This window comes from Oncorhynchus mykiss, chromosome 25, assembly GCF_057628025.1.
Source record: "Oncorhynchus mykiss isolate SJ-2025 chromosome 25, ASM5762802v1, whole genome shotgun sequence".
NCBI lineage: Eukaryota > Metazoa > Chordata > Actinopteri > Salmoniformes > Salmonidae > Oncorhynchus > Oncorhynchus mykiss.
In genome coordinates, this window is record NC_143046.1 from 75,291,665 (window position 1) to 75,319,306 (window position 27,642).

The following is a 27,642-nucleotide window of genomic DNA, read 5'->3' on the forward strand; positions in this document are numbered from 1 at the left end:
GTTTTTACTGGGATAGGAAGACATTTTTCAAGTAGAGCATGTGATGGGTACCGAGTGTACAGACAATTGCACATTTCTGTGTCTGACAGCAATTCCCGTAGTACAGTTCACAGTTGATGACACTGCCATCTAGAGGAAATCCGATGCTAAACATCATTGCCTGTCACTGGCTGACTACAATTTTTTTTCTTCATGACGGGGATTTCCTGGGGAAGAAATACCGAAGGGGGGCTTTCCAACTGAGACATCAACAGCCAGAAGAATGAGCGGCGGCTCCATTTTGCTATGTTCCCATCTCGATTTAAAAAAACATTTACTTTAATATTGTTTTTACGATGTCAGCTACCGATAAAATACTCTAGCTGCCTATTTTAAAAACGGAGTTCGGTCGTTTTCATTGTAAGCGGTTACATTGTGGTGTTCGCCTTCATGAACGTGCCATTCACCGAAGCTCCATTTATAACATTGTAGCTCCTGAAAAACGACGTTGCATTTGTCAACGTTACAGATCTGATTCATGTAAGTATTGTTGCTAGCTAGGAAAGTTAATAATATCGTCCATGTTACAATGTGGGAACACAGCATGTAGCTAGCTATGTTTGTAAAAACATGTTGAGTAGCCATACAGTGGTGTACCAAAGCGGGGAGCTAGGGAGGCTTCGAATTGGGGTATGAGGTAATTTCAAATATCAATTTCGGTGTACTGAATTGCCTGCGAGATTTAGCCATCTAAACAATTGTGAAAATATTCTACAAATTGATTATTCTATATAATCACCTTGACATGTCTCATTGTATTATATATTCAGTATTACGCCAATGCATGTGTAATACATTCATTGCAGTTATGACAAATTAGTTGTCAAGTCAGTGCATCAAAGTAATTTGCATAAATTATTATTTGAGTACGGTGAACAGGCTCACACAAGGTACACGGTTAGTGTATTGGCCTATTGGGTGAATATTGGTTGCAAAATAAATGTATCTAAATTCAAATTATATGCTTAACATATGTCAATAATGCCTTTGAATCATGCTAAACAGAATGCCTGTATGCATATGAAACATTGAAAATATTTTTTTACGGAATCTGTTTCATTTTTTATTGACCAGATCTAAGATCACTGTGAAAAAGCATGATTCTCTATTCTCGTAAGATTCAGCTGTTTGGATGTCTGTTCACACAGTTGAAACATGTTCTATTGCTTTCAGGTTAAAGGCAGGCGATAGAATTACGCGTGGGCAATTCCATGTAACAGAATTCTGCTGAGACTCAAATTTTTCACTTCAAAATGTATTCCAAGCCAAAACATTGACTTCAAATTACAGTGAAACATTTTCAGTGGAAATAGTAGTTTACAAAAACATATTTACAGGAAGAACTGTGCAGATACAAAGTAACAGAATAAAACTTAGGGAGATTTTACAGTAATTCTGTTACCAAACATTGCATCTGCACAGTTTTTCCACTATGATTATTTACTATGTAAGTTGTTCAAAGTAGCCATTGTGCATATACTTGTATTGTTTGTTAAACATTGAAATCAATAGTTTTTGTTTTTCATAAATTTTAAAGTGAAAAAAGTGAGTCTCAGCGTAATTCTGTTACTGTGGAATTGCCCATGTACAATGACAGGTCAGTCATAGAATTCCCCTACATGTTACATTTTTTTTTTGTGATGTCATGATACTCTAGCAGCATTCAAGACTTGGTTACATCTGTATGATTGGAGTGGAGAAACTGACCTCTGTGCATTGCATGGCCATATAAGGCTTCTAAACAGCTTCTACCCCCAAGCCATAAGACTCCTGAACACCTAATCAAATGGCTACCCAGACTATTTGCATTGCCCTCTCTATTGTTGTCATCTATGCATAGTCATAGTCACTTTAAATACTCTACCTACATGTACATATTACCTCGACTAATCTGTGCCCCCACACATTGACTCTGTATCGGTACCCCCTGTATGTAGTCTCGCTATTGTTATTTTACTGCTGCTCTTTAATTATCCATATTTTTTAAACTGCATTGTTGGTTAAGGGCCTGTAAGTAAGCATTTCACTGTTTCGTCGCATGTGACTAATAACATTTGATTTGATTTGAAGATGATCGCACTTGAGAAGCTATAACATGTAACAAATGTCCCTCTACTTCTCCATCCAGTCATTCTTACATACAATTTGACCTGTCAACATCAAGCATATGACCAGGTTTAAAGATGAGAATATTGGGCCTATTTCTCAAAAGATCTTGTTCATTCTCCATGTAAATCAGTGAGTGTATTTAACAGGGGAAATACCCTTTTATACATAATGCTCTGCGTTTCATCAAACCGATTTCCCGTAGAGGAAGAGAGACCTGATGAATCTCATTCCCGGCCCAAATGTACCCAAGACGATCTCAACTGTACTATATGCTTTGAATTAGAATAATAGCCTAGCCAATCTACATTTCAAACTTTTGCTGGCAGCTTCGATTCAGCTGGGTCTAGGGTTTGTGTAGGCCTACACCTGTGTGTGTGTGTTTGTGCAGTCAGTCAGTCAGTGATGATAGACAGCGGTGAAGCAGCATGTGGAAAAGCCCCTTCACTATCCCAGGAAGTCCCCTGAGAACCACAGGAACTGGTCAGCCAATAGCCTAGGCTTAACCCACTTGCTCATCCAGTGATGATGGGCTGATGTACTTTCAACGTCGAGGGAAAATTGAAGGCAAACCTGTAGAAGTGGCCAGTCTTGATATCCTAACTAGTGTGAATCTGAATTGTTTCATTTGTATGAATGAGCCAGTTGAACCATGTGAGACAGAATGTAGAGCTGAAGGTTCAGTCATTAGGTCCGTGTTCATCTATTGCTTCATGGAATTCTTCCTTTGAACAATACTTTTTTTATTTTATTTTTTATTTCACCTTTATTTAACCAGGTAGGCTAGTTGAGAACAAGTTCTCATTTGCAACTGCGACCTGGCCAAGATAAGGCATAGCAGTGTGAACAGACAATACACATGCATGATGGAAGAATGTTCCACATACAGTGCATTCGGAATGTGTTCAGACCCCTTTACTTTTTCCACATGTTGTTACAGCCTTATTCTAAAATGGATTAAATAGTTTCCCCCCCTCATCAATCTACACACAATACCCCACAATGACAATGCAAAGACAGGTTTTTAAAAAACATTTTTTTAGAAATGTTTGACAATGTATACAAATGGAAATATCACATTTACTTAAGTATTCAGACCATTTACTCAGTATTTTTGTTGAGGCTTCTTTGGCAGAGATTATAGCCTTGTCTTCTTGGGTATGATGCTACAAACTTGGCACACCTGTATTTGGGGCGTTTCCCCCATTCTTCCCTGCAGATCCTCTCAAGCTCTGTCGGGTTGGATGCGGAGCGTCGCTGCACAGGTTTCAGGTTTTTCTAGAGATGTTCGGATCGGGTTCAATTCCGTGTTCTCGCTGGGCCACTCAAGGACATTCGGACACTTGTCCCGAAGCCACTCCTGTGTTGTCTTGGCTGTGTACTTAGGGTCGTTGTCCTGTTGGAAGATGAACCTTCGCCCCAGTGTGAGGTTCTGAGCGCTCTGGAGCAGGTTTTCATGAAGGATCTCTCCGTACGTAGCTCCGTTCATCTTTCCCTCGATCCTGACTAGTCTCCCAGTACCTGTTGCTGAAAAACATACCCACAGCATGACACTTCCACCACCATGCTTCTCTGTAGGGATGGTGCCAGGTTTCCTCCTGAAATGACCCTTGGCATTCAGGCCAAAGAGTTAAATCTTGGTTTCATCAGACCAGAGAACCTTGTTTGTCATGGTCTGAGAGTCTTTAGATGCCTTTTGGCAAACTCCAAGTGGGCTGTCATGTGCCTTTTTAATGAGGAGTGGCTTCTGTCTGGCCACTACCATAAAGGCTGGGAGGTGGAGTGCTGCAAAGATGGTTGTCCTTCTGGAAGGTTCTCTCATCTCCACAGAGAAACTCTGGAGCTCTGTCAGAGTGACCATCGGGTTCTTGGTCACCTCCTTGACCAAGGCCCTTCTCCCCCGATTTCTCAGTTTGACCGGGTGGCCAGCTCTAGGAAGAGTCTTGGTGGTTCCAAACTTCTTCCATTTAAGAATGATGGAGGCCACTGTGTTCTTGGGGACCTTCAATGCTACAGAAATGTTTTGGTACCCTTCCCCAGATCTGTGCCTCTACACAATCCTTTCTCTGAGCTCTACGGACAATTCCTTCGACCTCATGTCTTGGTTTTTGCTCTGACATGCACTGTCAACTGTGAGACCTTATATAGACAGGTGTGTGCCTTTTCAAATCATGTCCATTCCATTGAATTTACCACAGGTGGACTCCAATTAAGTTGTAGAAACATCTCAAGGATGATCATTGGAAACGGAATGCACCTGAACTCAATTTTGATTCTTATAACAAAGGGTCTGAATACTTATATGAATAAGGTGTTTCTGTTTGTTATTTTTAGTACATTTGCACAAATAAAAAAAAAACTGTTTTGGCTTTGTCATTATGGGGTATTGTGTGTAGATGGATGAGGAAAATAATATATTTAATCCATTTTAGCCTGTATCATAACAAAATATGGTAAAAAGGGGTCTGACTACTGTTGGAAGAATGTTACACATACTTGTTGGAAGAATGTTCCACATTTATTTTTTTATATTTTTTTTATTTAGGCTTTATTTAGCTAAGCAAGTCAGTTAAGAACAAATTCTTATTGACAATGACGGCCTACCAAAAGGCAAAAGGACAATGATGGAAGACCAGCTAAATATTTAGTAGAACCGTACATATGTTTTGATCAGTTTGAGGTTGGATGTTCAGTGGATGATGCTGTCTTTTAGGATGGTGTATGCTGTGATTTGGGTTGGATGTTCAAGCCTAGATTGCTTGCCCTCCTGTTGCTTTCCCTCGGAAAATGAATAATGTGTTGGCAAGTCTATAATAAAGGCTTGTGTCAGTTTAGATTAAGCTGTCCTGTCCTCCATTAGACCATATGGCCCCATATGGACAAAAGCCGTATTGTGATAAATTGCCTGAATTGATGCAATAACAATAAATACATAGGATGATACGTTTATAACAATGTGCACCACCGCAGTTGTTTTTGATCCTTTTGAGCTACTACTTCTACTACTTGATTGTAGTCACCAACAGTCCTTTTAACAGTCACCCATATTAGTAAACTTATTTAATTTCAACTTCACATTTATGTAGTATAGGCTACTTATCGTAGTAAACGATCTCAGCAAAATGCCTGCGGTAAGTGATCTGTATGGTTGGTGTTGATAACTTTCACTTTATCCTCCCAGCTCTACTCCATCTACTTTTGGATATGCTCTATTCCAGTCCCAAGCTGGGCCTTCCTGCTTGTGCACCGCACCCCCCGAGTCAGAGCAGAGATAACATTAGCCCCAGTTAACTACGTCTGTTATGAAGGGGTTTCCCAAGGTTTGGCCTGAGAGTCAGGGCTGTTGATGTGGCAATGAATGCTCAGCATTAACACACTCACACACACATCCTCAGCTCAAACACCATTGTCCCACTCCAAGACCATGTAACATAAGCTGATTGTATACTGTTTTTTTATGAAATGCGTGTTTGTCCTGTATGTTGTAACTGTCGGGTGCATTTTTATTAAACATCTCTTCCCTCCTGTCTTTTTGTGTGTGTGTGTGTGTGTGTGTGTGTGTCCGTGCCCTCGCCAGGTCATGTCAGCAGGGCGGAATGCGGACGTGCGGGAGCTGCAGATCCCCCTCCAGCATTGCTCTCCCTCCCTGGCTGCTCTCTCTCTGGCCCAGCGCCCCTGGCCCAGCGACCCCGACGCAGGCTTCTTACCCCAGCATGGGGGCTTCTGGGACCACTTCATAGCCACCCCAGAGCCCAAATACTGCTGTGAGGCCTGCAGGCTAGTGCTCTGCAACCCCAGGCAGACAGAGTGTGGACACCGCTTCTGTGAAACCTGCATCTCCGAGCAGCTAAGGTGAGGCCTGAGGACAAGAGATTTCAGTTTCATGATGAGTGTGAGAGTGAAGGGGCATGTTTTTTTTTTTGAGGAAATGATAGTTGAGAAATGACAAACGTCTTCTTGTCAGTGTGTTTGATATGTCAGCTGTCTTCTGGTAATGAGGGCTGTCATAATTGTTTAGTGATCGTGTGATGATTATGATTGAGAAATAATGATGTAATTTGCCACATGTTGCTAAAAGGAGGATTTGATTGGACATGAGGCCCAAGGGGGTGTGATATATGGCTAATATACCACGGCTAAGGGCTGTTCTTTATTATAAACTGGTTACCAACTTAACTAGAACGGTAAAAATAAATGTTTTGTCATACCCTGATATACCACGGCTGTCAGCCAAGCAGCATTCAGGGCTCAAACCACCCAGTTTATAATGATAGATTTCTCACTCCGCGTTAATCATCATTGTATTAATGTACCTAAATGTCTTGTCGTCTTTACAGCAAACCAAATCCAGTATGTCCAGCAGATATGGAGCCTCTGTTCAAAGACAAGGTAAGACTATGTGAATGATTTGCATCACTGTCATCATCCTTATGATACCCATGCTAAACAGCCCTATACCCTTTCTAAATGGCCTCGTACATAATCACAGCGTGTCTCCTCACAGTAGCCGTTGTGTTTTCTGTCAGATCTTCCGTGATGTGTGCTGCCATAGAGAGATCATGGCTCTGAGAGTGTACTGTAGGAGTGAGAAGAATGGCTGTAAGGAGCAGATGAGTCTACATCAGGTCATGGTAAGTGTCTGACTGACTCAGGGAAATTGAAAAAGTCCCATTGTTACGCACAGTCATTATTCAAACTCTAGAAAAGTGTTTATCTACAATTCTTGTTGATTTCAGTCACATTGGTTGAACGTTTCCTGTTGAAACTGTAATGACTACAACCCAAATGCGATCTTATTTATAGCACTTCATAATAGGCTACATTTTCTTTACACCAAATCCTTATGATTCCTTTTCCTCCTTTTTTTCCCAGGATCATTTGAATGTGTGTCCGTATTTTGAGGTGCCATGCCCTTTAGGAAAGTGCAAAGAGAAGATGATGCGCAAAGACATTCCTGAGCACTTGAGTTGGAAATGTAAACACAGAGAGACCACCTGTGAATTCTGCATGCACAAGATGGCCATGACTGAATTACAGGTAACTAGAACAACTACTTGAGTTGGGCCGGTGCTCACCGAACCTGTACCTCTTAGAGAATATTGTGACCGGCACCCAAAATTAGTACTGGCACATATTTTAGTCCACCTTAAAGGGCAATTCCGACACTTTTCAACCATATATTCATTTTCTCCAGCACCATACCGGTGTGTCACCGCAAATCTCATAGGGTGTTTCTCAATATGCATACTACCGTGCTCTTGCACTCCCCCTACTGTATTACCTCACGCTGCACCTCCCCATTCACTGAACCTTCTTCCAGCCAGGACAAAGACAACAATAGACGGAATAAGATATGCACACAGCAAACGTTTAACTTCATAATTATGCTATTTGAGAAACACCCAGTGTTTGAAAATTACTGTTTTTAAAATGTTTAAACTTTTGATGGCGTCATCGGGTCTTTTTTACTTTATATTTTTTTATACAAAACGTAGAAATGGAAAGTTTTCACATATGTAGACACTGGTATTGTGCTGGAGATAAAGAAATTAAGTAAAAAAGTTGTGGAATTGCCTTTTAAGCACTGACTACAACAACACTGAATATCTGCTACCGCATGGCAAGCGGTATTGGAGCACCAAGTCTCGGTCCAAGAGGCTTTTAAACAACTTTTACTCCCAAGCCATAAGACTCCTGAACATCTAATCAAATGGCTACACATACTATTTGCATTGCCCCCCCCCCCCCCCACCTTCCCCCCTTTACACTGCTGCTACTCTCTGTTTATTATCCATGCATAGTTACTTTAATAATTTTAACTACATGTACATATTACCTCGACTAACCGGTGCCCCCGCACATTGACTCTGTACCAGTACCCCCTGTATACAGTCTCGCTATTGTTATTTTACTGCTGCTCTTTAATTATTTGTTACTTTTATTTCTTATTCTTATTTAAATTTTTCAGAAACACAAAGAAACCGTTTGTCCTTCATTTCCGGTGGCCTGCCCCAATCATTGTACTTTTCCCTCCATCTTACGGAGCGAGGTAAGGAGTGTATTTTAATGTTTGTAGTATAAAATGTATTCATGCAAGGCAGTATGGGCATCTTTTCTCTTACCATCAGATGGAGTAACATAGTTATAGATGCTGTGATACGGTGTCCTGTTTAATTGAGACCACATTGTAATGCAAATGCTTGGTATAGAAGGACATGATTGAACCTAAATGTGTTTCTACTCTCAGCTGACAAGTCATCAACATGTGTGCCCCAAGGCTCATGTCACCTGCTCCTTTATCCGCTTTGGATGCAATTTCAAGGTCAGTCTTCATGTTACTATGATTGTTAAAAGTGGTATTAATAATAATATGCTTAATATAAGTTGTAAGATCATGGCCACTATGAACTCCTCATGATGTCTCTTCTACTCTGTTGTCTGGCTATTGTCCCACTGAACTACAACGCATTTAAGAGAACATGCAGTAGTTTTAAGCTGGTATGTTACTGATATGATATTTTCCCTGATATTCCTCTGTAGGGTCTCAACCAAGACATGAGGGATCATGAATCAAGCTTTGCCTCTGAACACCTGCGGCTGATGGCAACCAGGAACGCTACGCTGGAGGCCAAGGTAATCAACTCTACTTTGTTCTTTAGAACAATTTGCCCTGTGTACCATTAAAGGAAACATGTATAAAGTCAACATAATGAAAATTCACCAGCATCATGACCAACTTCTATTTCATTCCATATGCAAGGCATACAGTGTATAAATATGTTGCCTTGTATCTATCTGCATTACCTGTCATACTTGTTTTGACTCATGATCTAATCACAAATTTGAGTATGTGCTCTTACATGTTACAAATAACACATACATTCTAACAAAATGTATTTTGACAAGTACCCCAAAATAATAAATTGGGAGAAATTAAACTGAATATTCAACCACAACTAACTTGTTAATAACCAAGTAATCACCGGGCTGAATGGTTACGTAGTTCATGGTAATAAAAGCAGTATTAAGACAGAATGTTTTCCACCCATCTAGGTGGAGGATGTTAAAGGAGAGCTTCTGGAGCGGTACAAGGTTCTGCCAGGCCTGAGCAGCCGTCTGTCTGAAACAGAGTCTCAGTACGAGGAGATGAGGGAGAATAACAGACAGCTGGAGCAGAAGCTCACTACCATGCAGGTAAATGAAAAGGTTGAAGTATACTGAGTGTACAAAACATGTGAGTTGCACCCCCTTTTGGCCATCAGAACAGCCTCAATTTGTCGGGGCATGGACTCTACAAGGTGTCGAAAGCGCTCCACAGGGATGCTGACCCATGTTGACTCCAATGCTTCCCACAGTTGTCAAGTTGGCTGGATGTCCTTTGGGTGGTTGACCCTTCTTGATACACACAGGAAACTGTTGAATGTGAAAAACTCAGCAGCGTTGCAGTTCTCAATACAGTCAAACCGGTGCGTCTGGCACTTACCATCATACCCTGTTCAAAGTCACTTCAATCTTTTGTTCTCCCCATTCAACCTCTGAATGGCACACATGCACAATCCATGTCTTAACTGTGACCAGGTGAGTCCATCTTTAACCTGTTTCCTCCCCTTCATCTACACTGATTGAAGTGGACTTAACAAGTGACATCAATAAGGGATCAAAGTGTTCACCTGGATTCACCTGGTCATTCTGTCATGGAAAGAACATGTGTTTATGTTTTGTACACTGTCATTATAAAACCTCTCAATAAAGATGTTATACTAGTCTTTGACATACATAATAATACTTGTCTTGTCCCACAGTCCCATTTACTGATTTCTCAGTTGGAGGTAAAGTCCTGTCATGTATGGAACTTACATTAGAAGTAATTTAGCAGACGTTCTTATCCAGAGCGACTTACAGGAGCAATTAGGGTTATGTGCCTTGCTCAAGGGCACATCGACAGATTTTTCAGCTAGTCGGCCCAACGCTCTTTCAGCTTACTGGCCCAATGCTCTTAACCGCTAGGCTACCTACCCCCTAGGCTACATGAAGTTTGTGTAACTGTATGTATGTGTTTGTGGACGTTTTCTCCATGTAGAACTTGATGAGTTCCCACTCTGAGAAGCTTTTGGAGATGGAGCTGGAGCTGAGGTCTCTGAGGACCATCCGAGAGGAGGTGGAAACACTACGAGGCACCGTGGAGAGCATTCGTTCCAGGGTTGCAACGCTAGAGGGAGGAAGGGGCGGGGCCATCCCAGCCACACACACACTAGGTGAGTTACCCTGAATGTTCTCTCTTTCTGTTTCTGTCTCACTCTCTCTCTGTCTTCCTTTGTCTAGCTCTCTCTCTGTCTCGCTCTCTAGTCTCTCCCTCAGTGTCTCTGTCTCTCTCAACACTTGTCTTGGGAATTCTGTTATTCTTTGCTACTTCACTGTCGCTAAAACCTGTGTAACTCTTTTAGGAGTTGCTCAGAATGAGTGTAGTGTGATATTGGACCGATTTTGATATGTTCAAAGTCTGAAGCTACATTATGAGCAAACAAGTGATTGGAAAAAAACAGTGCTTTAGGGCCTCCCGAGCACCGCAGTGCTAGCTGTGCCACTAGAGATTCTGGGTTCGAGTCCAGGCTCTGTCACAGCTGGCTGCGAATGGGAGACTCTTGGGGCGGCGCACAATTGGCCCAGTGTTATCCGGGTTAGGGGAGGGTTTGACCGGCAGGGATGTCCTTGTCCCATCGCGCACTAGTGACTCCTGTGTTTCTGGCCAGGCGCAGTGCACACTGACAAAGTCGCCAGGTGTACAGTGTTTCCTCCGACACATTGGTGCAGCTGTTTTCCGGGTTAAGTGGGCATTATGTCAAGAAGCAGTGCGGCTTGGTTGGGTCGTGTTTCGGATGACGCACGGCTCTCGACCTTTACCGCTCCCGAGTCCATACACGAGATGCAGCGAGGAGACAAGACTAACTACCAATTGGATTCCACGATTCCAATTGGGGAGAAAAAGGGGTTAAACAAATAAATATATATATATAAAAACCAATACAGAGTGGTACAAACATACAGGAGGACTCTTATTCCATTGGCTTTCTATTGTTTCTCTGCAGGTTCTTTAGAGACACAGCTCTCCCGTCAGGACGACATGCTGAGTGTCCACGAGATCCGCTTGGCCGACATGGACCTGCGCTTCCAGGTCCTAGAGACGGCCTCCTTCAATGGGACGCTCATCTGGAAGATCCGTGACTACAAGCGGCGGAAACAAGAAGCCGTGGCGTCAAAGACCCTGTCTCTCTACAGCCAGCCTTTCTACACTGGATACTTTGGCTACAAGATGTGTGCCCGGGTCTACCTGAACGGAGACGGCATGGGGAAAGGAACCCACCTGTCTCTGTTTTTTGTGGTGATGCGTGGCGAGTACGATGCCCTGCTGCTCTGGCCATTTAAGCAGAAGGTGACTCTGATGCTGATGGACCAGGGCCAAGCCAGGAAGCACCTAGGGGATGCCTTCAAACCAGACCCCAACAGCAGCAGCTTCAGACGACCCACGGCAGAGATGAACATAGCCTCGGGCTGCCCGCTGTTCGTGGCCCAGACTGTGCTGGAGAACGGTACTTACATCAAGGATGATACCATCTTCATTAAGGTCACAGTGGACACATCTGACCTCCCTGACCCTTGACCCCTGGTCTGTAGAGAACAGCAGATGTATCTGGATCAGGGTGCCCTTATGTGAGAGATATTGCAAAAGATGGAATGGAGAGAGCAGAAAGAAGGATGGAGAACAAGAAAAGAACAGAAGTTAGAATAAGAGTAAGGTTTCTTTGCAGATCTCAAGGTGCAGCCTAAGCCTGCAGAAAGAGCTGGGTGGACCTCAGAGCAGTTGCCTTTGGTGCCTGTGTTGCTCACCAGATAGGTGAGAGAAGGAAATTGTTATTTTTCAACCAGGCTGAATGTTAAAAAGTCTAAGGAATGCCTATATTACTCACAGCAGGGAGAGGTATAAATGGCAATGGATAGTGGATCATTCTAACCCAAGTTATCAGGATGCAACCATCATCAAACTACATGGACCCAGTATGTATGTATGTATGTATGTATGTATGTATGTATGTATGTATGTATGTATGTATGCATGTATGTATGTATAGCAATCTACCAGAACTAAAAATCATATAGAATGGAGATAGTGAATATATTTCAGTAGACATGAATCATTTCTGCCTTGAAGAACATGGGACAGTGCATCATCCAACAAGTCGAGGTGTGGAGATAGTTGTCCCGTGCCCAACTATCTTCTGTAATAGCAAATATCTCTGAGAAGTCATTACTTGACGTTGATGAAACATGTCTACATTAAAGGCAGAAGATACAATCCCACATGACATGTTGAATAAGGAGATACAATGCAATATGTGGTTGTGTATGTTGTTTGCATTGCTGGTGAAGTTTGGTTGTATTATTGCATTGTTAGAGTACAGAATATAACGTACAGTATGTATGTTTCTAGTCTTGTGATTGTGTTGGAGAAAGTTGTTGATTGACAAGCTTTTATTAACAGGTGTTGTGTGAGCAGTAGGGTGTGTCTTGTGTGCAGGCTCTTATTTCAGATTTGGTTTTAGTGGACCTGGTCTGCATCTGAAATGTCATTCTGCTACCTATATTGTGCACTACTGTTGGCCAGAGCTGTACAAAAGTAGTGCACTATATAGGGATTTGGGTGCCATTTCAGACACAGACAAAGATGGCACAAAGGAATGATACACACCGGTACAGCAATGCCACTGTCTCGCGGAGTTAAGAATAAGACTAGCCTTTCATTTTGAAGATCTATAAAGATCTGTAAATTACTTCTATACTGCTTTTTGTAACATACACATTGTTTTGTAATGTTCAGAACAGATGCTGTGCATCATATTTTTTTTGTAACAGTTGGGAAAACAAAATGCCTCATTAAAACTCCAACCATGTTGATTGAGCTGAGACAAAGTGACAGTGACTTGTTTTCATGATGGTTGATGGAGAATGTTATTTGCACAAGTTATGTTTGAATGTGTATTAATAAAATTGTTAAACAAAACTTGAATGTGCTTTGATGTTTGATTTCTGTGGAGGAAATCAGGAGAAGATGGGGAGGGATTGGCCACACCCTCTGAAAGCCCTCCTACATCACCAGTCAAGCTCTATCCTGGAACCCACAAGGGAGACAGAAAAGAAGGCACCAGAGAAACACCTGGAGGCTGGAGCTTGAAGCAGACACCAAAAGATCAGGCATGGGATGGAACAAGATTGAGAAGACAGAACAGAGTGTAATAGAGATGAGTCGTTGATGGCCTATGCTCCCTGGGTAGCAATGGACCTAAGTAAATTTGAGTGAGAGGTTATCTTGAATTCATTTTTAAGGCATAGGAAATGGGAGCTACACTTTTTCCTATTTTGAATCAAGGAAAATATACAGTGATATCAAGTTGGTTCATTTAAGTCTTGATGATACGTTTATTTACGGTTGGCTGTTGTGGGTTCGCTTGGACAAAAAAGTCTGTGCAGACTGTAGGGGACCACTGCTTCATAGGAAACAGTCCAAAAACAAATATGGGGAACCCTCCGTGGTGCGGGTCTATCTTCTCCTTCCACTAGATGTCAGGATAGTACCGAATGTTATTCTACAGTATATTTTCCACCACAGGTAGGCTACAGCTACAAAGTGACATTTCAGGAGAACCTGGCAGTGTATCCATCAGTGAGTGAACTGTTGCAGACAGATATGTTATGTAGAGCTAACACAATTCCACATTCTGTATGACAGTTCTGATCAGGGTACATTCAGGTCATGTATATTCTCCACGATAAATGCGCATTCTAGTATTTTTGTAAAGTTGCTCCCACCTGGCAACTATTAAATAATTAGCCAAGGTTTTCACGTACATACAGTGCCTTGCGAAAGTATTCGGCCCCCTTGAACTTTGCGACCTTTTGCCACATTTCAGGCTTCAAACATAAAGATATAAAACTGTATTTTTTTGTGAAGAATCAACAAGTGGGACACAATCATGAAGTGGAACGACATTTATTGGATATTTCAAACTTTAACAAATCAAAAACTGAAAAATTGGGCGTGCAAAATTATTCAGCCCCCTTAAGTTAATACTTTGTAGCGCCACCTTTTGCTGCGATTACAGCTGTAAGTCGCTTGGGGTATGTTTTTCCCATTCCTCCCTGCAAAACAGCTCGAGCTCAGTGAGGTTGGATGGAGAGCATTTGTGAACAGCAGTTTTCAGTTCTTTCCACAGATTCTCGATTGGATTCAGGTCTGGACTTTGACTTGGCCATTCTAACACCTGGATATGTTTATTTTTGAACCATTCCATTGTAGATTTTGCTTTATGTTTTGGATCATTGTCTTGTTGGAAGACAAATCTCCGTCCCAGTCTCAGGTCTTTTGCAGACTCCATCAGGTTTTCTTCCAGAATGGTCCTGTATTTGGCTCCATCCATCTTCCCATCAATTTGAACCATCTTCCCTGTCCCTGCTGAAGAAAAGCAGGCCCAAACCATGATGCTGCCACCACCATGTTTGACAGTGGGGATGGTGTGTTCAGCTGTGTTGCTTTTACGCCAAACATAACGTTTTGCATTGTTGCCAAAAAGTTCAATTTTGGTTTCATCTGACCAGAGCACCTTCTTCCACATGTTTGGTGTGTCTCCCAGGTGGCTTGTGGCAAACTTTAAACAACACTTTTTATGGATATCTTTAAGAAATGGCTTTCTTCTTGCCACTCTTCCATAAAGGCCAGATTTGTGCAATATACAACTGATTGTTGTCCTATGGACAGAGTCTCCCACCTCAGCTGTAGATCTCTGCAGTTCATCCAGAGTGATCATGGGCCTCTTGGCTGCATCTCTGATCAGTCTTCTCCTTGTATGAGCTGAAGGTTTAGAGGGACGGCCAGGTCTTGGTAGATTTGCAGTGGTCTGATACTCCTTCCATTTCAATATTATCACTTCCACAGTGCTCCTTGGGATGTTTAAAGCTTGGGAAATCTTTTTGTATCCAAATCCGGCTTTAAACTTCTTCACAACAGTATCTCGGACCTGCCTGGTGTGTTCCTTGTTCTTCATGATGCTCTCTGCGCTTTTAACGGACCTCTGAGACTATCACAGTGCAGGTGCATTTATACGGAGACTTGATTACACACAAGTGGATTGGATTTATCATCATTAGTCATTTAGGTCAACATTGGATCATTCAGAGATCCTCACTGAACTTCTGGAGAGAGTTTGCTGCACTGAAAGTAAAGGGGCTGAATAATTTTGCACGCCCAATTTTTCAGTTTTTGATTTGTTAAAAAAGTTTGAAATATCCAATAAATGTCGTTCCACTTCATGATTGTGTCCCACTTGTTGTTGATTCTTCACAAAAAAATACAGTTTTATATCTTTATGTTTGAAGCCTGAAATGTGGCAAAAGGTCGCAAAGTTCAAGGGGGCCGAATACTTTCGCAAGGCACTGTACATATAAACCATGTGGTTATGTGAAGGAATTGTAGGATTCCACATTTTTCTTTCTGACATCTGTGTCTAAGCAACATGCATGTTGCTAGGTGCCTACATACAATATGTAATGCAGTACATGTATTCTCATTGTCACTTAATATGGATTCCATGGTGTCTGTAAAAATGTTACAATATAAAAGTCCTGTCCTCCTTCAACATTATTATGAGCGAATTTAAGTTTTCCAAGTCTTCAATGCAAACTTGTATTGTCCATTCAGGTTTGCAGTATAGAGTAAGAAAACTTTACTTCCCTTATGACAATGTTACGTCATTGAAATGTATAAATGGGCTTGGGGTAGACTCAGTATTTTTCCCTCTGGAATATTCAGTCTCATGTCACTAGGTCATTCATAGGGAAGGGCGGTGCCGTTAAGGTAATGCAAATCATAGAGGGAGAGTCCAAGCGAGAGTATTTACTCTCTGTCTGCGTGAGATAAGCCCTTTTTGTATGGCGGTCAATGAGAGTGTAAAATTATGTGAGGCTTATTTAATCGAATATAGGTTTCATAATGTTTAGGCTGTTACAAATTTACTGATATAAGTTGATGTACGAGGCCTTCCGGCAACTTTGATAAAAACAACTTGGTTGTGTCTGTTGTGCACAAGCGTAGCCTATCTGCACTCTCATTGGCTAGAATGGTCCCTTCTGATCTCGCCTGCCTTCCATCGTTGAGGACATGTATTTCCATTGTTAGAGCTGTCACCCGAATATCTTGTTAACATAATACTTCATCTTCGCACAGGCACCACTGTGGGGCGAACCACTGCAACGCTGTGAACTACTGCGCCGCACAGAGGAGCTACTGTAGAGAGCAGCCATCAAGCAGTGTTGGGAAAACAACCGTAGATTCTAGATGCCACGTTTTTCAGTTGCCAAATAACATATTTGATTCAAAGTAACAGTGCCCATTTTTGTAAGATATTCGGATACAAAGTAGCCTCGTTGCGCAAACTTTGAAAGCTGTGGAAAATAAGGAAGTAAAACGTTAGTTCTTGATTTGGGAACTTAGAAGAGGAGCATCATCATGTTCAGTTGGGTGAATAAGGAACAAGGAGGCAGAAACAAGGACGGCGAGATGTACCAAACTGTGACGGAGGGTCTTCAACAACTTTACTCAAAAAAATTATTTCCATTGGAAGAAACCTATCTTTTTCATGATTTCCACTCACCTGCGTTGGAGGCAGCGGATTTTCAGAGCAAGCCAATGGTTCTACTGGTTGGACAGTATTCTACGGGGAAGACGACGTTCATAAGGTAACGTTAGTGCATCCAGCAATCAGCAACAGTTATGCATTCTCATGTTTGTGTTAACTTTATTTTACTTACAGGGCTCTCTGCCTGTCAGAAATAATTGAGTTGTTGAATAACCCCTAAGCAGTAGCCTACTTTGACAGTTGTGAGCTGTCAAAATTGAGGTTAATTGCTGTCAAAATGTAAATGGAGGGGGGGGCGAAACACTGTTGGTTGTTGCCCCCTGCAACCTAATGTAAACACAATTGTCTAGTGTTGGGAATGGGTTAGCATTATGTTAAGGTTGTAAACAGCTTGTTTCTAGTTTACCAATATTCCATATTCCAATTCAATACAACATGAAACATCATCAACATGGCACACCACCTGCTACATAGAATGTTTTTTAATGTCACGATTATAAACTGGGTGGTTCGAGCCCTGAATGCTGATTGGCTGACAACCGTGGTGTATATATAAGCAATAAGTCCGGAGGAGGTGTAGTATATGGCCAATATACCACGGAGAAGTGCTGTTCTTAAGCATGACGCAACACAGAGTGCCTGGACACAGCCCTTAGCAACTGTATATTGGCCATATATTACAAACCCCCGAGGTGCCTTATGGCTATTATAGACTAGTAATCAATGTAATTAGAGAAGTAATATACCAAATACCACGGCTGTCAGCCAATCAGCATTCAGGGCTCGAACCACCCAGTTTATAACAGATCATATACCACGGGTATGACAAAACATGTATTTTTACTGCTCTAATTACGTTGATGACCAGTTTATAATAGCAATAAGGCACCTCAGGGGTTTGTGGTATATGGCCATTATACCACGGCTAACGGATGTTCTTAGCCGTAGTATATTGGCCATATACCTTAACCCCTTGTGCCTTATTGCTTTAGTATAGAAGCAGAGTAGTATTAACTATCCAGTTTCCACCAACTGCTTTCCAGTTTCCACCATAAATATCAATGAGACATGTCTGGTGACCTGGGCCTTTTGTGCTCCCCTGGAGCCTCTGAACAACCAACCATTAAATGAGAGAAAGAATAGAACCATTACAGAATGGGTAAAACTGTCTAAAAATCTCTGAATTTATTGCCATTTTAAGACCTTTTTTCTCTGAATCATCAGGACAGGCGCAAACTACGTCAGTTTCATAACTTGTTGTTCTGCAGCAAGAGAGGACTTGCAGCTAGCTTCATTATCTTTAGGGAAGGTGCCTTTGGGAAGCTACAGTACTCCAGTCTGGTAGCTGCTGAAAGTATGTACACAATACTGAGAATTAGGTCAACATGCACCTTTTTGTTGTACGGGTAACATCTCACCTTGCAGATCATGTGTACAGAAATAAATATGGTTTCAATTGAATCAAATGTTTTTTTACTTGACCATTATTAAGTTGACCTTTAAATTTTTTTTTTTTTTTAAACGATCAACTTTAGTGAAAACATTTCTTATCTTAAGTAGACTACATGGTCACTTACTGTTAAATTGTATTGCTCATTCACAACACCTGATTTGATTCTTGCAGAGCTTGCAGAGTTACTTCATACAGGGATCCCACCCAATTCTAAGGAATGTAATAATGAATCATGGGAGTTGATCATAGCCTGATCCCAGATCTATTTGTGCTGTCTTGCCAACTCCTATGGTCATTGTCATGCCGAATGTGACGTGTTTGACAGCACAAACAGATTTGGACCTAAACAAGGCTAGGGAGTTGAGGCCATTAATAGTCATCCTAAAGACATGTCTTTTCCTCTGAGTGGATGTGGACATTGCAAGCTGGCATTCCTCTGTTTGAAGACCTTTGACACAGTGCCATCCTCTCACAGGAAGGACTGATGACCTATTGCATGGTCTGAACTCAACATGTGTAGCTGTTTTTTTTGGTCTTGAGGGGCACATATCAAGCACTCTGCCAGCCTGTAAAGGGTCTAGTGTTGGCACTTGAAAATGTGAGCATGTGCCATCCAGTTAGGCAGATGGCCAAGCTCTCCCATAGTAGCATATTATGTGGTATTACTCATATGTGGTATTCACATTTATTTTCATATTAAAGTATTTTTTAGTCTTTCAGCTTGAAAAATGCAAAATGATAGAATGTATACAGAGGCCTCGCACTAGTAGGCGCTGGCCTGATGTGTACAGATGTTTCAGTTAATAGTGTGTTCTGCAAGAGAGCTTTGTAATCATGTTGAAGCTAGGTGATAGATATTGCTGTTGTTTTATTACCTCAACTTCATCAACCATCATGCAAAGACCTATGGTCCATTGTAAAACATTATTTGAAGTGTCGTGTTGTATTGATATGGTGTATCTAGTGTCCGGATGTATTGAAATGGTGTATCTAGTAGAGGTCAACCGATTATGATTTTTCAACGGCGATACCGATTATTGGAGGACCAAAAAAAGCCGATACCGATTAATCGGCCGATTTTTATTTATTTATTTGTAATAATGACAATTACAACAATACTGAATGAACACTTATTTTAACTTAATATAATACATCAATAAAATCAATTTAGCCTCAAATAAATAATGAAACATTTGGTTTAAATAATGCAAAAACAAAGTGTTGGAGAAAAAAGGAAAAGTGCAATATGTGCCATGTAAAAAAGCTAACGTTTAAGTTCCTTGCTCAGAACATGAGAACATATGAAAGCTGGTGGTTCCTTCAATATTCCAAGGTAAGAGGTTTTAGGTTGTAGTTATAGTATTTTTAGGACTATTTCTCTCTATACCATTTGCATTTCATATACCTTTGACTATTGGATGTTCTTATAGGCACTTTAGTATTGCCAGTGTAACAGTATAGCTTCCGTCCCTCTCCTCACCCCTACCTGGGCTCGAACCAGGAACACATCGGCAACAGCCACCCTCGAAGCAGCGTTACCCATGCAGAGCAAGGGGAACAACCACTCTAAGTCTCATAGCGAGTGACGATTGAAACGCTATTAGCGCGCACCCCGCTAACTAGCTAGCCATTTCACATCGGTTACACCAACCTAATCTTGGGAGTTGATAGGCTTGAAGTCATAAACAGCGCAATGCTTGATGCACAGAGAAGAGCTGCTGGCAAAACGCAGGAAAGTGCTGTTTGAATGAATGCTTACGAGCCTGCTGCTGCATACCACCGCTCAGTCAGACTGCTTTATCAAATATCAAATTATAGACTTAATTATAACATAATAACACACAGAAATACGAGCCTTTGGTCATTAATATGGTCGAATCCGGAAAGCATCATTTCGAAAACAAAAAGTTTTACTATTTCAGTGAAATACGGAACTGTTCCGTATTTTATTGAACGGCGGCATCCATAAGTCTAAATATTGCTGTCACATTGCACCACCTTCAATGTTATGTCATAATTACGTAAAATTCTGGCAAATTAGTTCACAATGAGCCAGGCTGCCCAAACTGTTGCATATACCCTGACTCTGCGTGCAATGGACGCAAGAGAAGTGACAATTTCACCTGGTTAATATTGCCTGCTAACCTGGATTTCTTTTAGCTAAATATGCAGGTTTAAAAAATATATACTTCTGTGTATTGATTTTAAGAAAGGCATTGATGTTTATGGTTAGGTACAATAATTGTGCTTTTTTCGCAAATTCGCTTTTGTTAAATCATCCCCCTGCGTTGCATTGATTATTATTATTTTTTTAATTATTATTTTACCTTTATTTAACTAGGCAAGTCGGAAATCTTTATTTTTGGACACCGATTTGGCCGTTTTTTTTTTTTTTACACCTTTATTTAACTAGGCAAGTCAGTTAAGAACAAATTCTTATTTTCAATGACAGCCTAGGTACAGTGGGTTAACTGCCTGTTCAGGGGCAGAATGACAGATTTGTACCTTGTCAGCTCGGGGATTTGAACTTGCAACCTTCCGGACAAATCGGCCATTCCATTTAATCGGTCGACATCTAGTATCCGGATGTATTGATATGGTGTGTCTGGGTGTATTGATATGGTGTGTCTGGGTGTATTGATATGGTGTGTCTGGGTGTATTGATATGGTGTGTCTGGGTGTATTGATATGGTGTGTCTGGGTGTATTGATATGGTGTGTCTGGGTGTATTGATATGGTGTGTCTGGATGTATTGATATGGTGTGTCTGGGTGTATTGATATGGTGTGTCTGGGTGTATTGATATGGTGTGTCTGGGTGTATTGATATGGTGTATCTGGTGTCCAGATGTATTTATATGGTGTATCTAGTGTTCGGATGTATTGATTAGAGGTCGACCGATTAATCGGCATGGTCGATTAATTAGGGACGATGTCAAGTTTTCATAACAATCGGTAATTGCCATTTTTGGGCGCCGATTACATAGCACTCCACGAGGAGACTGTGTGGCAGGCTGACCACCTATTATGCGAGTGCAGCAAGTTGCCAAGGTAAGTTGCTAGCTAGCATTAAACTTATCTTATAAAAAACAATCAACCTTAACATTGTGTCACTTCTCTTGCGTTCAGTGCAAGCAGAGTCAGGGTACATGCAGCAGTTTGGGCCACCTGGCTCGTTGCGAACTGTGTGAAGATTATTTCTTCCTAACAAAGACCGTAATTTATTTGCCAGAATTTTATATAATTATGACATAACACTAAAGGTTGTGCAATGTAACAGCAATATTTAGACTTATGGATGCCACCCGTTCGATAAAATATGGAAAGAATAAACATTTTGTTTTTGAAATGATAGTTTCCGGATTTGACCATATTAATGACCTAAGACTCGTATTTATGTGTGTTTATTATATTATAATTAAGTCTATGATTTGATATTTGATAGAGCAGTCTGACTGAGCAGTGGTAGGCAGCAGCAGGCTCGTAATCATTCATTCAAACAGCACTTTCCTGCGTTGCCAGCAGCTCCTCGCAATGCTTGATTCACAGCGCTGTTTATGACTTCAAGCCTATCAACTCCTGAGATTAGGCTGGCAATACTATAGGACCTATAAGGACATCCAATAGTCAAAAGGTATATTGAATACAAATGGTATAGAGAGAAATAGTCCTATAATTCCTAAAATAACTACAACCTAAAACTTCTTAACTGGGAATATTGAAGACTAATGTTAAAAGGAACGACCAGCTTCCATATGTTCTCATGTTCTGAGCAAGGAACTTTTTTACATGGCACATATTGAACTTTTACTTTCTTCCCCAACACTGTGTTTTTGCATTATTTAAACCAAATTGAACATGTTTAATTATTTATTTGAGACTAAATATATTTTTATTTATGTGTTAAAATAAGTGTTCATTCAGTATTGTTGTAATTGTCATTATTACAAATATAAAAAACGGCCGATTAATCGGTATCGGCGTTGAAAAATCATCATCGGTCGACCTCTACTATTGATATGGTGTATCTGATGTCTGGATGTATTGATATGGTGTATCTGGTGTCTGGATGTATTGATATGGCGTGTCTGGATGTATTGATATGGCGTGTCTGGATGTATTGATATGGCGTGTCTGGATGTATTGATATGGCGTGTCTGGATGTATTGATATGGCGTGTCTGGATGTATTGATATGGCGTGTCTGGATGTATTGATATGGCGTGTCTGGATGTATTGATATGGCGTGTCTGGATGTATTGATATGGCGTGTCTGGATGTATTGATATGGCGTATCTGGTGTCTGGATGTATTGATATGGCGTGTCTGGATGTATTGTTATGGCGTGTCTGGATGTATTGTTATGGCGTGTCTGGATGTATTGTTATGGCGTGTCTGGATGTATTGTTATGGCGTGTCTGGATGTATTGTTATGGCGTGTCTGGATGTATTGTTATGGCGTATCTGGATGTATTGTTATGGCGTGTCTGGATGTATTGATATGGCGTATCTGGTGTCTGGATGTATTGTTATGGCGTGTCTGGATGTATTGATATGGCGTGTCTGGATGTATTGTTATGGCGTGTCTGGATGTATTGTTATGGCGTGTCTGGATGTATTGATATGGCGTGTCTGGATGTATTGATATGGCGTGTCTGGATGTATTGTTATGGCGTGTCTTTAATGTATTGATATGGCATATCTGGATGTATTTATATGGCGTGTCTGGATGTATTGATATGGCGTGTCTGGATGTATTGTTATGGCGTGTCTGGATGTATTGATATGGCGTATCTGGATGTATTGATATGGCGTGTCTGGATGTTTTGATATGGCGTGTCTGGATGTATTGATATGGCGTGTCTGGATGTATTGAATTGGCGTGTCTGGATGTATTGAATTGGCGTATCTGGTGTCTGGATGTATTGTTATGGCGTGTCTGGATGTATTGATATGGCGTGTCTGGATGTATTGATATGGCGTATCTGGTGTCTGGATGTATTGATATGGTGTATCTGGTGTCTGGATGTATTGTTATGGCGTGTCTGGATGTATTGATATGGCGTGTCTGGATGTATTGATATGGCGTATCTGGTGTCTGGATGTATTGATATGGCGTATTTGGTGTCTGGATGTATTGCCGTAATGTGCAATAAAGGTATTGTATCACAAAACTCTTACTCTGTTCTGTTCCAGGTACCTGCTGGAGCAGGACTTCCCAGGCATGCGGATTGGCCCAGAGCCCACAACGGATGGCTTCATCGCTGTCATGTACGGGGAGAACGAGGGGATTGTCCCTGGTAACGCTCTGGTGGTCGACCCCAAGAAACCCTTCCGTAAACTCAACGCTTTTGGAAACGCTTTCCTCAACAGGTAAAGTGGACAATTTTTGTTTACTACTGGTAACACTTTACCTGAAGTTGCTCTTACAAAGCTGTTACTACATTATGTAACAACAATATTGTAACCATAGTAATTGCAGTATTACTACACAGGTATAAGCATAAAATCACATTACACAATTTAAAGGATCTCTGTGGGGGTAAGATCTTCTCAATATCAAGGGTTACCCACATGGTGGTGTCATTTTTTTTAAAATTGCTGTGACATGTGGAATTTTCCATGACATAAAAAGGCGTCTGAGCCTTGGTAAAGGCTTTAGCAGAGATATGTTGAATTGTTCAGCTGATAACTCAAGGTTAAGACATTTTCTTAGATATGAGTATTGATTACAACCAGACACCACCTCCCACTGCCCCTGTCATGTATTATGGGTTCATATTATTGTTTATCTTACCTACATTTACCTCCCTCTCTCACTTTGTCCTAATAAATATGATATTAGTGACACGGGGGCCCTGTTCATTATAACAGCTGTAATAAGTAATTATTCTTGTGAAGTGAGAACACATATTTGAAATTACATTTTTGTTTCACATTGTAGGCATTGTTTTGTTGAGGACATTCATCCAAGCCTGCATTCCTGCATGCAGTGCAAAATAAACCATTGTTTCCTGTCAGCCCAGCGTTTGACGTAGCTGTCATTTTTTTCCACAAACAGTTAGGAGGAAGCAGTGACTTTGTCACCTTTCGTTAGTTGTAGTGCACACTATCTGTTGTTGGCTTGGCTGTCTGTTGTGGGCTCAGTCAAGAGTCTCTCGTAGATATAATTTTAGCCAAACAACACTTGGCCGAAGCATGTTTCCTTTTTCCAGATATTTATAATCCAGGGGAAATGGGTAAGTACTTCTATGACCGTTGCCCAAGTTAAGGTCAAAGACATTCCTGACAGAACAGTGGACGTCTCCTCCTTTCCAGAGAACCTCCGACAAAGCTCATTGTTTCCCGGGCACGTTAATGTGCGTCACACAAGATATCACTTGGAGTATGTCCCCCCCCCCCCCACCCAACTGAAGTTATTTTACATGGATGAATTCATAGCCTTTAAGTTGGAGCCACACCACGTACAGTACCAGTCACAAGTTTGGGCACACCTACTCATCCAAGGGTTTTTCTTTATTTTTACTATTTTCTACATTGTAGAATAATAGTGAAGACATCAAAACTATGAAATAACACATATGGAATCATGTAGTAACCAAAAAAGTGTTAAACAAATCCAAATATATTTTTAATTTGAGATTCTTCAAAGTAGCGTACCCCTTTGCCTTGATGACAGCTTTGCACACTCTTGGCATTCTCTCAACCAGCTTCACCCAAAATGCTTTTCCAACAGTCTTAAAGGAGTTCCCACATAATCTGAGCACTTGTTGGCTGCTTTTCCATCACTCTGCGGTCCAACTCATCCCAAACCTTCTCAATTGGGTTGAGGTCAGGTGATTGTGGAGGCCAGGTCATCTGATACAGCACTGCTTAACTCTAATTATTGGTCAAATAGCACTTACACAGCCTGAACGTGTGTTGAGTCATTGTCCTGTTGAAAAGCAAATGATAGTCCCGCTAAGTGCAAACCAGATGGGATGGCGTATCGCTGCAGAATGCTGTGGTAGCCATGCTGGTTAACCTCTCTAGGATCGTTCGGGACGCTAGCATCCCACCTCGCCAACAGCCATTGAAATTGCAGGGCGCCAAATTCAAAACAACAGAAATATCATAATTAAAATTCCTGGCAAGTATTTTAAACCATTTTAAAGATACACTTCTCGTTAATCCAACCACAGTGTCCGATTTCAAAAAGGCTTTTCAGCGAAAGCAGAACATATCATTATGTTAGGTCAGCAACTAGTCACAGAAAGCATTCAGCCATTTTCCAACCAAAGAGAGGTGCCACAAAAAGCAGAAATATAGATTAAATTAATCACTAACCTTTGACGATCTTCATCAGATGACACTCCCAGGACTCAATGTTACACAATACATGTATGTTTTGTTCGATCAACTTCATATTTATATCCAAAAACCTCAGTTTACATTGGCGCCATGTTCAGAAATGCCTCCAAAACATCCATAGAAATTGCAGAGAGCCACATCAAATAACAGAAATACTCATCATAAACATTGATGAACGATACATGTTTTACATAGAATTAAAGATAAACTTGTTCTTAATGCAACCCCTGTGTCAGATTTCAAAAAAGCTTTACTGCAAAAGCACAATATTCAATAATCTGAAAACAGCGTTCAGCCACAAAAGCAAGCTATACAGTTACCTGACAATTTGTGGAGTCAACAAAACTCATAAATAGCATTATAAATCTTCACTTACCTTTGCTGATCTTTGTCGGAATGCACACCCAGGACTCCCACTTCCACAAGGAATGTTTGTTTTGTTCGATTACGTCCATATTTATGTCCAAATACCTCCGTTTTGTTAGCGCGTTTAGTTCACTATTCCAAAGGCACAAGAGCGCAAAATCCAGATGAAAAGTCAAAAGAGTTCCATTACAGTTTGTAGAAACCTGTCAAACAATGTTTACAATCAATCCTTAGGGTCTTTTTATAATAAATCTTCAAAAATATTCCAACCGGACAATTCATTACAGAGGAAGAAGAAGGCACGGCGTGACCGCTCAGTTAACAACTGATTGACCTCAGCCTAATCCACTGGTTGAAACAGCTTTTATTCAACCACCTTCCACAATAGAAGCCTCAAACAACTTTCTAAAGACTGTTGACATCTGCTGGAAGCCTTGTGAAGTGCAATCTGGCCCCATAGACACAGCATATTGGATAGGCAATCACTTAAATGAAACTACAAACCTCAGATTTGTCTCAGGTTTTCGCCTGCCATATGAGTTCTGTTATACTCACAGACATCATTCAAACAGTTTTAGAAACTTCAGAGTGTTTTCTATCCAATTGTCACGTTCGTTGAATGGAGAAGACCAAGGATGTCTTGATGTGAATACATTCTTCTATTTATTAATGAAGAAACACTAAACAAACTATACAAACAACAAAACGAACGTGACACTATATATAAACAAGTGCAGACACAGGCAACTAACCATAGACAATAACCCACGAAATACCCAAGGAATATGGCTGCCTAAATATGGTTCCCAATCAGAGACAACGATAAACAGCTGCCTCTAATTGAGAACCAATCTAGGCAACCATAGACATACATAACACCTAGACTAGTAAACACCCATAGACATACAAAACCCCTAGACAGGAACAAAAACACATACATCACCCATGTCACACCCTGACCTAACCAAAGTAATAAAGAAAACAAAAAATACTAAGGTCAGGGCGTGACACCAATATTACTAATAATATGCATATATTAGCATCTGTGACAGAGTAGCAGGAAATTTACTCTGGGCACCTTATTCATCCAAGCTACTCAATAGTGCCCCCCTGTCACCAAGAAGTTAAGTGTGCCTTGAATTCTAATAACTCACAGACGGTGTCACCAGCATAGCACCATCACACCTCCTCCTCCATGCTTCACAGTGGGAACCACACATGCGGAGATCATCCATTCACCTACTCTGCATCTCACAAAGACACGTTGGTAGGAACTAAAAATCTCAAATTTGGACTCATCAGACCAAAGGACATATTTACACCAGTCTAATGTCCATTGCTCGTGTTTCTTGGCCCAAGCAAGTCTCTTCTTATTATTGTTGTCCTTTAGTAGTGGTTTCTTTGGTTTTTGCGACTGCACTTGAAGAAACTGTCAAAGTCCTTGAAATGTTCCAGATTGACTGACCTTCATGTCTCAAGATAATGATGCACTGTCGTTTCTCTTTGCTTATTTGAGCTGTTTTTGTTTGCCATAATATGGACTTGGTATTTTACCAAATAGGGCTATCTTCTGTATACCACCCCTACCCTGTCACAACACAACTGATTGTCTCAAACGCATCCACAAATTAACTTTTAACAAGGCAC

The 27,642-nt window shown here is 41.0% G+C and overlaps 2 protein-coding genes across 2 annotated transcripts in view; both read left to right on the plus strand.

The window, feature by feature from the left end:
* The first annotated feature begins 155 nt into the window (after nucleotides 1-155).
* Nucleotides 156-13,201, plus strand: LOC110505762 (TNF receptor-associated factor 3). Its single transcript, XM_021585191.3, has 11 exons — nucleotides 156-519; nucleotides 5,723-5,997; nucleotides 6,483-6,534; nucleotides 6,672-6,776; nucleotides 7,018-7,182; nucleotides 8,114-8,194; nucleotides 8,393-8,467; nucleotides 8,686-8,778; nucleotides 9,199-9,339; nucleotides 10,226-10,400; nucleotides 11,232-13,201. Exons 2-11 carry the CDS (start codon nucleotides 5,726-5,728, stop codon nucleotides 11,801-11,803), a joined length of 1,731 nt encoding a protein of 576 aa, XP_021440866.2. The 5' UTR covers nucleotides 156-519; nucleotides 5,723-5,725; the 3' UTR covers nucleotides 11,804-13,201.
* A 2,895-nt stretch (nucleotides 13,202-16,096) lies between these two features.
* Nucleotides 16,097-27,642, plus strand: part of LOC110505763 (EH domain-containing protein 4-like) — a 44,401-nt gene continuing 32,855 nt past the window's right edge. Inside the window, exons 1-2 of the mRNA XM_021585192.3 lie at nucleotides 16,097-16,929; nucleotides 23,476-23,652. Coding sequence (XP_021440867.1) covers nucleotides 16,700-16,929; nucleotides 23,476-23,652 — 407 coding nt within the window. The 5' untranslated portion in view covers nucleotides 16,097-16,699. The remainder of the gene's footprint in view (nucleotides 16,930-23,475; nucleotides 23,653-27,642) is intronic.

Coding starts and splice junctions, on each gene's coding strand:
- LOC110505762 (XM_021585191.3), top strand. CDS start 5,726: ATGTCAGCAGGGCGGAATGCGGACGTGCGGGAGCTGCAGATCCCCCTC. Junction 7,183..8,113: donor TGGCCATGACTGAATTACAG/GTAACTAGAACA, acceptor TAAATTTTTCAG/AAACACAAAGAAACCGTTTG. Junction 9,340..10,225: donor AGAAGCTCACTACCATGCAG/GTAAATGAAAAG, acceptor TTCTCCATGTAG/AACTTGATGAGTTCCCACTC.